Below are 13263 nucleotides of genomic sequence, written 5' to 3'. Positions count from 1 at the left end.
TCAGTGTAGTGTTCTTGGCCTAGAAAACAAATTCGTTGCATATGGTGACGAAGCTACTCTCTTTTCTTCAATTCCATCTCCTGAATGTAGATCTGGGGTTGTTGAGTCCTTTAATAGAGATCTAGCTAAAATTAGTGCATAGTGCAAATTTTGGGGCATGAATTTTAACCCTAACTAAACTCAAATAATGACTGTAAGAAAGTTGAGATCAGTGCCTCCTCAACATTCAGATCGTAGGATTGACAATGTTTAACTCTATACGACTCCTTCAATATTCAAGGTGTGATTCTTGATTACAAATTTACTTTTACACAACACATTATCTGTTTCTTCTTTAATTAAGAAAATGGCTTATTGAGAAAGTCTTTTAATATTATTTGTGATGTATCTATTTCAAAGAACAATTTTAATTCTTCCATTCTACCTTGTTTTGAGTGTTATTCTGCTGCTGAATATCATCTTAATTTGTTGGACAAGAACTGACTGTCTGTTAAATTACCCAATTTAGATTTAGGTATTAATCTCAGGCACCGTTGTTCAGTTATGTCTTTATGCTTCTTGCATAAGATCTTTCATAATTCTGACCATCCTTTGCATTCAGAGCTTCCCAGTCAGTATCAGCCTGATTTTAATAATAGGTTTGAAGTTAATTCTAAGTCATCCCTTCTTCATTTTAAGGCTAAATACTATACAGAATTCTAGAAGTTTTACTCCAGTTATGACTAAATTGTGAAGTGATATTCCTAAAGTTAGAACCTAAAAAGTGCAAACTTGCAACAAGTTTTTTTTATGTTGAACAGGCTAACATAAGTCTCTCTTTATAGTTTATATATGAAAGATCTTTGTCAATGTTGTTACTGGTTTCTAAAATATTTTATATTAATGGGTCATCCCATCTTTTCTAGTGTATTTATTTATTTATTCTCTTTCTTCACTGAGCTACTTTTCCCAGTTAGAGCCTTTGCGTTTACAGCATCCTGCCTTTCTGACTAGGGTTTTACTGTATTATACTAACTAGTAATAATAATAATGATAATAATAATCATAATCATAATAATCATAATCATAATCATAATAAATAATTAATAATTATTAATAGATGTTTGCAACCAGAGCTGCTTCCCAGACTCTCATAAATATTTGCATGGCAACAAGTAACAATGGCATCACCCGAGAAGTCATTTTCAAACCTTTGTCGTCTGAAAATGCGGCTTCAAAGCAAATTAAGGCCGATGCTGAAGAAATTTTAAACAGATTTGCAATGAAAAAAGCAAGCTGGCTTACATTGGGTCTCTCTCTCTCCTCTCCTCTCTCTCTCTCTCCTCTCTCTCTCCTCTCCTCTCTCTCTCTCTCTCTCTCTCTCTGTGGATATTTGTTAGGATTAGTATAAATGTGGGTTTGTTCACTTGATATCAATATACCATGATGTATTTCTATCTGCAAAAAACTAAAATTGTTATCAACCTAGTAAATAAATCAATAAAATTCGTTATTCAGGTACTGTATTAGTTGTAGATCAGGATAAAACAGAATTGACTGATAAAAGTCACTGTCTATTCATGTATAGCCCCTCTATGGACAGCTGCCATGTCCTTTCTTCTATGGTGACAGGCTTAAGATATGAAAATGAAGTGTAATGAGATATTATCTTTGATTTTAAGGGAAAATAGCATAAACTATTATCGTTGTTACTATTATTATTATTATTATTATTATTATTATAATTATCATTATTATTATTGTTATATAAGCCCTTCTTTCCACCAGATGAAGCATTCAATATTGGTCCTTGGACATGTTAAAGATATTCATTTCCTTTGCCTCAAGATGCCTCTAAAACTGGGTCCCTCTGCTGTATTAGTTTGCTACGGTTGCTGTCCCCCTCTTAGTAAATTCCTGGCTATTCCCCTGTTAACAGAACTATAAAAATAAAAAAGAAATATAAAAATCTATGAAAATAATTATGAGCCATATTATTCTAGGACATGTTTAAGCTATTAAATTTAAGACAAATTTTGTTAAAAAAATAAAATTTCCTTACCCAACGGTAATCAGTCCCCCTTGATTACGTGTGCAAAATATGTAGTCCTAAAGATCTCATAAACTAATAACGAAAATTCATATATTACAAGTATTTTTATTCTTTCAGGTTGAACAGGAAGAATGGGACAGAGTAAGAGGTCTGTATGAGCGACTTCTTGAACGTACACATCATGTGAAAGTTTGGATTAGTTATGCTAAATGTGAACATTCCATGCCAGCTGAGGATAATATTCAACGTACACGAGCAGTGTTTGCTAGAGCAAACCGTGCCTTTACGAACATGTCAAGAAAAAGAGCAAAGACTGATGCTTATAGAAGCCTGGAAGGATTTTGAGGATGAATTTGGAGATAAAGAGAATGAAAACAAAGTTAAACAGTTAATGCCAAGGAAGGTGACTCGTAGACGACAGGTCACAACAGAAGATGGATCCCAGAGCCGTTGGGAAGAATTTGTAGATTATATTTTCCCAGACGATGAAGCTGCCAAACCATCTCTCCTTCTTTTGGCTAAAGCTAAAGAATGGGCTAAGAAACAAATGGAGGAAAAGGATGGTGGTGAAGAAAAAGCTGTTAAAGATGAAAAAGAAGGTTATGAAGAATCTGCACCACTGGACCCAAATATTGATCGTGATGATAGTGATGTAGAAATTGGAACCACAAGCAGTGACTCCTCTAGTGAGAGTGATGAGAAGGGGGAAGGATATAAAGAAGAAGAAAATTCCGCTAAGAAAATCGATGGAGAACAATGGAAAAGATGAAAGGATGCAAAAAGCACAAAGAAGAGATAGTTCTGAGACATCAAGCAGCAGTGATGAAGAGAATGAAAAAGTAGCCAAAGAAAGGAAAAAGAAGCCCACAAGGAGAAACGATAAGAGATCAAAAAGTTATTCATCTGATAGTGGAAAAGAGAGATCAAGAGATCTTCAGATAGCAGTGATACCAGTAATAGTGACAATGATGAAAGAAGTAAAAGAAAAAGGTCAAGTAGTGAGAGTGACAGTGACAGTATGAGTGATGGTAGAACAAGTAGTAACTCGAGAGAAAACGATCACATAGCAGCAGCAGTGATAACAAAATTTGTGAAAAACATGTAAAGAGGCAAACAACATCAAGTGATAGTAGTAGTTGATCATAGTCACCCAATGGAATTAAAAAGAATTCTGATATAGGTCCATCACAGGAAATTTATTTTGAAATTTCATTTTTATTGTAGTTAGCAATTACAAAATGTCAATATTGAATGGTATCTCTCTCTCTCTCTCTCTCTCTCTCTCTCTCTCTCTCTCTCTCAATAAATAAATAAATAAATAAATTAGTGAACAGTATACAGGAGTACTTGAAATATTAAGGCAACCCACTTCCAATTTGATGTAAATTAATCATTCAAATGTTGGTTTACATCTATTACTTAGCCACACATTTTTTGTACCAGAGTTTATTAATAGATAAACATTGAGGAATTTTTGTCATACTCACAGCATTATTTTTAATCTAATGAATTGGTTCATTTGGATGGGCAGCATCTGTATTGAACACTACAAGTATGTTGATATACTCTTAAACAAGAAAAAAAAAAAAAAAAGGGGGGGTATCGTCATATGAACCTGCTGCAAATTCATTGTAAATTTAAGATTAAACTTTATCCAAGGACTAGGTACAAATACTACTTTAGGCACTAAACTACTTCATACTTGTATTTATTAATATCATTATTATTGTTTTCATTCACGTTATAACGGATGATATCATAATTATGATAGCTTATTCATACAACTGATATGAAAGCTTCAAAGTTATATATTAGACAGATAAATTACAGTTCAGAAATGTATAGTAAATTCACAGTAAACTGGAGCAAGTCATGAATTGAAAATTAACAGGTAATTATAAAAAAAGAAAAAGATAGAACTATGAAGTGTATTAAGAATCTATTGTGGTAGTAGCCTAACACTCAGTAAAAAAAGTACTGTGTTATGAAGTTTGTTAAAGTACAGTTGACCCTTCTCTCCTAAAGAGTTTGGTTCCGTGTCTCATTATCCCAATAGGTCAGAATCCTTTTATAAAGTGGTCAATGTTGGATAGTTTGACTGTATAAGTACTTACAAATCTGTGTACAGTATATACTTTAAATCATGTGTAGATGGCCTGATACATTATAGAAATAATCGTATAAAGGAATTGTTCTTCCACAAATACAAACCCTTTTCTCGTTACTCTTGATATGTTTTCAGCGTAGTCTAGCCATAAACTTTAACATGAGGTGTCAATAACCCTAAACTAGATAGCAGGGGGGTAGCGGCGGGTAGACCAGCCACCCCGCTCACACACCCTTTGGATTACGTCACTTTTAGATTTTGGCTCGATAGAGTGAAGACGTTCTGTCTCGCTCTCCTGTTAAATCTTAAAATCTTACCTGACCATAAAACTTCATTTTTCTCTTCGCAGCTGTGGCTGGTTTTTGAGGATTGCGGCTATGAGGATATGCCCTGGCATAGTTGTCTGTTGTTGTGGAGACAAATCATCACAGGCTTTGCCTTGCATGCAGAGGACACATGCACCTAGGCTTCTCCCTGCGACCAGTGTCATGAGTGGCCATCCTCCCAGTGGGAGCAGTGTGGTAGGCAATGGAAGGAAGAAATCTAGAAGGGATTCTTCTCCCTCGAGGTCGAAGAAGTACCAACTTCTTTCTCCGATTCCTCGTATGCTCCCCGCTGACTCTGCTCGTTTGGCCTACTCCGGCGGACGATTGAGCAGGAGTGAAATCGTATGCGGATATCTCTCATGCAACGCCCAGTGTGTGCAGATATAGGAGTGTAGCATGAGGCTGTTATTACCGGTAGGTCTACTGTATTAAGGACTGTTAACCATCAGTCCAAGTACTACACTGAGGTACCACTACCCAATCCTTCCACTGATTAGGCCTCAACAGGACCGGCTACCTTAATGAATTTTCTGAAATGGGACTCCTTTGTAGAGCAGAAGGAGAAAGAGAATGAGGGGATAGAAAGCCTGAAATGTGTGTCCAAAATTTTAGATTAGATCACACTTTGAATCAATTAGGAGGCATCATGAACTGCATTCTATGCCAGTCTTCAGGGTCCAGGTCAAGCTTCACTGCTTCCTGTTCATGGCCACAATGAAGAGATGCTCTATGGATGTGATTAGAAATGTCTTTCAGCATATCAGCCTAGACCAGATGTGTGTTGCAGCTTTTGACCAGCCTCAAACACACCTAGAAGGCAAACAGGTGATGATGTCCTGAACAATGGCCAAACATCTTTTAAGTTCGGATTGGTTTTCCTATCACATGCCCGCTACTCGTTGGGAGTCTAGCTCTCTTGATACCTTGCATCATTTGTAGCCGAACAGCTTTTGAAGGTGCTGAAGCTTGGGGCACTGCAGGAGGGCATCTGCTTCCACAGGTGTTGGTCACAACCTTCCCCCCTAAGCCTCTGGAACGCAGTTCCCTCCAATAGGTCTCATGCCCCGAGCTGACGTATCCTCCACAACTCCTCTCCCATTGAAGGAGCTACAGGCGGTTTCTCCCCGGAGATCCAGCCACACCCGTGATCCTCTCAGGGTGAGCGCCCACATTTAACTTGGTTAGCAGGAGAAACCTTGTGTTCTTCCACCTTACGAGGTTGGTTGTCTTCTCAACCAAGTGAGAGGGCTTCCTCATTTAAGTGATCCCCCCTCGTAATTGAGTATGTGGTTTTATCACTGACATGCTCTAGCTCTTCGGAGCACCTCTCTTTCACCGTGCCTCCAAGGCACCACAAGTCAGTGTAAGTCTCGGGACTGCTAGATCCTCTTGGGTCTTGCCTCGAATGCGCTCCTTGGCCGATTGCATGGGCTGATTCAGTTGTTTGCAAGCGAGGGCACCACACGTTCACTTTGCTTGCTCGCCAGTCTGAGTGTGCGCACCCTTCTTTAGGCACGCAGAAGGAAACTCGCAAAACACCTGCAAGTACTCTTCCGAGTGTTCGTGCACCTGTTCACAATGCTCCAGCTTGCCAACGAGCAGTTCCTAGCTTCAAAGGTGAGACTAACATTCCGGTGCATGCTTGCCAAGCTCGCTTACGCGGGGCTGGCACACGAGATCCTGCTCCTGAATGAGGTCTGCTGCTGCTGTGGTGCTAATGCATATCTTGGTGCGCTCTCCAAGAGAGGTGGTTCCTAGCAACCAGCATGTCTGTAAAAACAGCTCACCAAAAAGCCTATGGCTGCCCTCGTGTTCCCTCCGCAGGCAGCAGTGGCTCCTTGAAAGAAGACTCCCAGGGACTGGAAGAATACGAAACCCTTTCAGAAGAACTTGGCTTTGAAAGTTCTTGAGGTCCCAGATCAAGAGAAGGGTGTTCTCGGGTTGGTACTTGTCTCGTCATTGCCCACGGCGCAGAACCTCCCATCTAGGCCTCGTGCATCTGTTATAGTAGTTGTTGACAAACCTGACCCAACCCAGGTTCCTCCTATGGGTTGGAGTCTGGAGTTGGATGAGTCAAAAGATGAAGATTCTGCCCACTCCACTGTGTGCTGCCTCTGCCAGGTAGCCCTAAAACGTCCACCATCGATCAGAGAGAGTTGAACCATTCCTTTATGCAGGTATTAGGTTGCATGATCCCTCATACTCCCCTCCTAAAGGGGAGGACACAGTCCTCAACTTCTTTTGCCAGGACTCTCAAACCAGATTTTCCACTATTGAATTGCCTGGTCTAGGATGGAAAAGGGTGCTAGGAAAAAGGAAAAAAGTAATTTCCAAAGTTGCTAGGACGAGTAACTCAGGGCTATTAGCTCGTCGCGGTTACTACCTGTGCCATTTGTTTGGCAAAGGAGGTACTGTACTATGATATCCTCCACAACAATCCCTTGCCATTCCCACTAGACCCAGCGCTCTTGGCTTTAGTGTACAGCTTGCCATTTGATATGTTAGCAGCACAGCAAGTGACCTTGGCTGCAGAAGCTGTAAATGTGGAGCAGGTTGCAAAGTCCTCTTTGCAGGCCACTTCATGAATTGACTACTGTTCTAGCTTGGTTGGTAATCTGATTGCCAATGAGTGTTTGATGATGATGAGGAATATCTTGTATCATTTTGCTTTCTGGATCAAAAGCTTTTAGTTTCTCGCTGACATTATGGCCGATCAATGGGTGAATTGGATCTTGGAATGGCGAGACTCGGTCATTTCAAAGTTCCACTCGTCAATGTTCTTGTTCTTCTTGGAAGACGTTGGCGAGCGCTGGAGGAAAGCGAGTCAAGATTCCCTCCTCCACAGAGTGGCTCTCGCTTCCTGTAGGCAATCGAAGCCAACTTCTCTCTCTCTCTCTCTCTCTCTCTCTCTCTCTGTTCTTGTTCTTCTTGGAAGACGTTGGCGAGCGCTGGAGGAAAGCGAGTCAAGATTCCCTCCTCCACAGAGTGGCTCTCGCTTCCTGTAGGCAATCGAAGCCAACTCTCTCTCTCTCTCTCTCTCTCTCTCTCTCTCTCTCTCTCTCTCTCTCTCTCTCTCTCTCTCTCTCTCTCTCTCTCTCTCTCTCTCTCGTGTCATCATCTTAGCAGAACTTCAATGAAATGATTGAAAATCGTCCATTTCCTAATAGTTGGGATTGTAATAAATAAATTCATTTACATTTTAGGAAGTGTCATTAAGACTACCCTTGGGAACAAATCTCACTTTTGAAAGCAAAACCCAAATGCAAGCTATAAAGTACCATCAAATTCTCTTGGTGACATCTCTCCCCCACTCTTCAGTACCGTCTGCAACAATATCATCCCATGTCCACTGACAAGCGCACAAGAAAGTGTCACTTGCTTCAAGGCAGTCCAATTCCAAAAAGCAAGCTCCTAAGCAGCCCTGTCCTGACTAAGGCACTATGGGTAGAGCAGGTATAGTTGGAGGACATAGCCGCTCCCACTAGGGAGTCATTCCTACCGCCTGACCACCGGTGGGAGGATGCCCAGATGGCAGGGATGGGAGACCCTTGCAGCCAAACTTTGGATGGTGTCATTCCTCTACGCGGGTACCATGTCCTGTTCACTCTTTCTCTCCTTTCTTTGGTACAACATCCATTTATGTTGTATTCCTTTGCACAGGGATCAGCAAAAGATCTCAGCCTTCAGGCAGGCGTCCAGACCATTTTGGAAAAGGGCACTCTCCAAGAGGTCCTTGATTGGTCCCCAGGCTTGTAAAATCGACTCCATCTTGTAGAGAAGGCATCTGGAAGCTGGAGACCAGTCATCAACCTCTCCACTCTAAGCGAGTTTGTCCATCAGAATCCGTTCAAGATAAGAGACGGCAAAAGCAGTCAGACACGCTGTCACACCAAAGGACTTCATGATCACTTTGGTTCTCAAAGATGTGTTCTTTCAGATCCCAGTCCATCCTGTGTCAAAGAAATACCTAAGATTCATCCTACAATAGAGGATTTACCAGTTTTAGGTGCAATGCTTCAGCTTGTCCACAGCACCTCAAGCGTTCACAAGAAGGTTCACTCTAGTCTCAACCTTAGCCTATGCCAACTTCATTCGTCTCCTTCGTTATCTGGATGATAGGTTGATTCTCGCAGACTCTGTGAAGACCATTCTCCTACACCAAGACAGACTTCTCACTTTTTGTCATGATCTGGGGATCGCTATAAATTTCGAGAAGTCTTCTCTCCAACCTGTACAAAAAGGAGTATAACTTGGGATGCAGAGAGACACCCAAAAAGGCAAAGATTTTCTGTCCCAAAACAGGATAGAGAGGCTCAAGGAAGCAGCACAACCCTTCCTTTTGCAAGACTCAAAGTAAGCACCCATGTGGCCTTGCCTGTTGGACCACCTGACCTCTCTGGAGTATCTGGTTCCTAACGGTCGTCTTCGTGTTCGGTTTCTCCAGTGGCAACTGAAGACCTTTTGGTCATGGCACAGGGACCCTCTAGAACTTTTGGAACCAATAAGGCTGAAGCAAAAGAGGAACTTGAGTTGGCGGGTAGCAGATAACCAACCCTCTCAAAGGAGTTGATCTCTCTCCTCCTCCGGAATTGATGCTCTTCAAAGATGCGTCAAAAGAAGAGTGGGCGGCTTAAATGTTGCAACACATGGCCTTCGGGCTAGGGTTCAATTCCGATTGACAGCCCTCAAACACTAACAACAGCTCCTTTCAGGCCACCCCATAATGTTGATGAGCGACAACACGATGGTAGTGGCGTATCTAAACAAATAAGGAAGTATTTTTTTCACGGCTGCTTTCCCAAATAAGTGTAGAAATACTGCAATGGATGGAATACAATTTGATCCCCCTTTCGGCTTGGTTCATTCCAGGCTAGAAGATAAATCTTGCAGACCAAATGAGCAGGGAGACTCAGATAGTTAGCTTTACACTCTTGGATAGCCAACTAAGTCCTTACTTTTTGGGGTTCGTCCATAATAGACCTGTTTGCGATGTCTTTCAACCAGAAATTTCCAGTGTACTGCCCGTCAGTACCAGATACCCAGTCATCTCTACAGGATTACTTCCAACATCCGTGGAACACCCCCTCCTGTCTGTTGAGCAGACTCCTCAACAAGGTGAGGGCATCACAAGATCTTTTGATGACTCTGATTGCTCTAATGTGGCAGCAAGCAGAATGTTATCCAGACCTTCTACTTCTGCTTATGGAGGTATCATGGGAGTTTCCTCACCTCCACGATCTGTTCAGGCAACCACACACACAAATATACCACAGGGCAGTTGCTTACTTCATACCTGGATCCAGCATCTCATCTTGCAGAGAGGCTTTTCACACGCTGTGGCAAAACGAATGTCTGTATACCTCCATAAATCTATAGCCGTCTATGAGGTGAAGTGGACTATCTTCTGTGGTTGGTGTCGTGGAAGATGTGTCACTCCTTTTGATGCCACTATCCCCATGATAGCAGATTTTCAATTATACCTGAGGGAGGAAAAATTCTGCTCATTGTAGGTGGTGAAAGGCTATTGCTCAGCCTTGAGTCTTGACTTTAAACTGAATGGAGTTAACATTTCCTCCCTGACATAATTGTCTTTACTCGTACGGAGTTTCGAGCTTACATGCCCCCAGTCTGAAGTTAGGCCACTTCCTTGGAATGTGTTACGAGTACTACGCTCTTTGAAAGGAGCTCCTTACGAACCGCTGCGTCAGGCCACTGATTGTAACTTAATGCTTAAGAGATGCTTCAGATGGGTTTTCTTCTCGCCCTTACCTCTGCCAAGAGGGTCAGAGAGTTGTATGGTCTTTCCTACAACGTCGACCATTCAAGGGGATGGGGCCAGGTAACACTCAGCCTCGTCCCTAAGTTTGTAGCTAACACTCAGAATCCAGCAGTAGCAAAAGCTAGGTTTGAGCCCTTCTGGATTTCGAATTACTGTGATGTAACCGATGATCCTGATCAGTTGTTACTGTCCTGTGAGAGCACTGAAGCGCTATTTCAAGTGTACATTTGGAGCTTGTCCACATGTCAAACGTTTGTAAGCACTGGCAGGGTCAAGAGGAGTCACGATGAATACAATCTCTACTTGGATCCAGCAGGTCATTGACCGTGCACTGAATCCTGACTCTACATGATCTTAGACCCAGAGCTCATCACATTGGGGGCATAGGCACATATCTGTCTTTCAAGAGAAACTTCAATGTGGTGCAGGTTCTGTAAGTGGGTCTCTGGCAATGTCAAATTACCTTTACTTCCCACTACCTGCAAGATATAACCCACAGGAGCCTGGATACTTTCTCTATTGGTCCTGTGGTGGCCACTCAACTAGTGGTATAAGCTATCTCAGCTCACTTACAGGACAAGTGATAGCTAAGGGCAGATTTTACCCAGTGTTAGTCTGTGATGATTAGCTAGAATGACTTTTCTTACTTCATATTCCCCTCTTGGGGCACAGCATCCGGAGGACTCTGCAAGTTGTCCTACCTCCAACTGCAGGGAACAATCATTTCCCTTGTGTAGTATGAAATATTTTATATATTTTATGTCCCCGTTCTCCTGTGAGGGAGAGTCGGGCAATGTCTAGGTTTAAGTTTGAAGATGTGTTCCACTTTGTTCTTACCTGGTCAAGTCATAATACTTAGTTTCCACTCACCACAATTGCTTCAGCTTATCAGTTTGAGAGTTCACAAGATTTCAGTGTACCTCTCTTACGCACTAACGAGCTCAGAGCTGTACCCCAGGTCAAGTTTCCCAGCCAGTTGGGTACTGTAATTACTTCAACCCACCTAAGGGTGAGTCTTCATAGTAAAGAGCAAAGGGTTTACGTTTGTGTAGAAACGAATTAAAAATTTAGAAGTACATATAATTTGTCTTTTCCCTAACCATACAAACCCGAGCTTTTTGCTCATACTTGTCCCACCATCACCTGTACCCCAAGAAGTCCTGCCAACAATCAGAATTGATGTAATCTACTGGTTGAGTGTGTGAGTGTGGTGGCCTGTCTACCCCTGCTACCATCGCTAACTCAGGGAGTGTTGACACCTCCTATCTAAGTTTATTGCTAGATTCTAGCTACACTGAAAATATATATCCATAGTAAAGAGCTCATGGTTATATAGTGAGGAAAAATACAAATTACTTCCAAATTTGTCATATCAGGAAAAAAATGATGGGAAAAATTATACTGGGAAGAGGGCAGAATGAAAACATGACCTAGAGATTGAAGCTTTTAATTTTTACAACAGAAGAGTTTTGGGGTAAATTTAGTAGCAGACCTGTAGATAAAATTGAAAAGTAAATATAGAAAAGCAAAGCAGAATTAATAAACAACTGTAAGGATAAAAGAAAGACATGCAAATATGAAGAAACATTGCTACATATTTAGTCTACATAACTTTAGTCTTAAGTATGAAAAGTAGACTCTAGTATACGGGTATGGTGTGAAGGTGACCGCCTTTTTGCATCCTCAAAATTTCTTATGAAGGGGATTGAATGCTGTTTGTTCAAGATAAATGTTATAGGCTTAAAGTTCTACCTAGTTTTAACGAACATATTTTGGATATACAGTACATTAAATTGGGGTTAGGGTAGTTGCTTTGATGTGTGCTGATACCACTTTCTAGGCATATATTTTTGTATTAATGAAATTTAAGTCATCATAACAAAGTAAAGCTGATTAAAATTTAATTAACAATTTTTTTTCATTTCAAATGTGACCCATACAAATATGAAAAATAGAACATTTTTTTTTTGCATAAAAAATGATGTCAGTTTGGTTGGGCAATTACTCTCTTACATAATGTATGGAAGGAATTGTTAATATTTAGATTTATTTTGCATAAAATTGCAATGCAAAAGTTAGATAGAGCAGTGTGTTCTAGCATGCTGCAAAGAACTTCAGAAGCACTTTTACTTTGTGTTTACTTAGTTATAGTTTTTATATAAAATTACTATAAGTATTGGAAGGGGTAAAACATATGGTATAGCAATAGTATTGTATTAAATATCGGTTACAGTATCTTCAGAATTTTACTCACTCCCCAAGGAGAGTTTCTCATACTGAGTAAAGTCCATTGATGTAAATGTATTTATTTGTAATTTTAGTTAGTTTTTACAACTTCAGGCCTTCAAAGAAACATTAAAAGATGATAACTGAAATGTTACTTGTTCCGACACGATATACAAATCTCGTAATCATTTAATATAGGAGAATTCGCTTCAGCTCAGCTGAAACAGCCGAAGAGAAAGAAAACCAGCCAGTTGTGCTGATTGGTTTACAGGCGGTTTGGGGCGGAGCTTAGCTCCCCCTCCCCCCTACCGCCAGCCCGCTTTCACTCTCTTCGGCTTAACGTGGATGGTTGTGCTACTCTCTGCTCTCTATGCTGCAGCCTTTTGCCTTCTCTTGTACTTGTGTGATTGTAATGGAGGAGAAAATTACTCGTAAGATGCGATGTTGTGTATGCCGTGGCGGGCGCTGCAGTGGGTGGCTTTCGTCACCTTCTGTAGACCCGCAAACGCTCTGCCCTACATGCAGTGGAAAACCTTGCTTTCAAGGTTCTCCTTGCTGTGAGTGTAAATCCTGGCTGCCCTTGTAGTGGCAAGCTTTCGAGAATCAACGAAAATATTGCCAGAACCCCAAAGCTGCTTCTGCTTCAGAGAGCTCGTCTCTTTCGAAGAAGAAGAAGAGTTTGGAGCCGGTGCAAAGTGTGTCGTCTCAAGAAACTACCACAGTGAGGTCTGCTCACGCCCTCTCCGAATCGGAGGAGTGTGTGAGTATGATTTTGGGAAGCTCGGATTCACAA

General features: G+C 41.2%; 1 protein-coding gene across 1 annotated transcript in view; it reads left to right on the top strand.

Moving 5' to 3' along the window:
* Positions 1-12155, top strand: part of crn (pre-mRNA splicing factor crn) — a 181755-nt gene extending 169600 nt beyond the window's left edge. Inside the window, 4 exon segments of the mRNA XM_068378622.1 lie at positions 2150-2314; positions 2316-2771; positions 2773-2943; positions 2946-12155. Of these exon segments, the coding sequence (XP_068234723.1) occupies positions 2150-2314; positions 2316-2771; positions 2773-2943; positions 2946-3137 (984 nt within the window). The 3' untranslated portion in view covers positions 3138-12155.
* Positions 12156-13263: the final 1108 nt, after the last annotated feature.

Source organism: Palaemon carinicauda, chromosome 8 (genome assembly GCF_036898095.1).
Source record: "Palaemon carinicauda isolate YSFRI2023 chromosome 8, ASM3689809v2, whole genome shotgun sequence".
In the NCBI taxonomy this organism is placed as follows: Eukaryota; Metazoa; Arthropoda; class Malacostraca; order Decapoda; family Palaemonidae; genus Palaemon; species Palaemon carinicauda.
The sequence above is the reverse complement of the archived record's forward strand: the minus strand, read 5'-3'. Positions and strand labels throughout refer to the sequence as shown.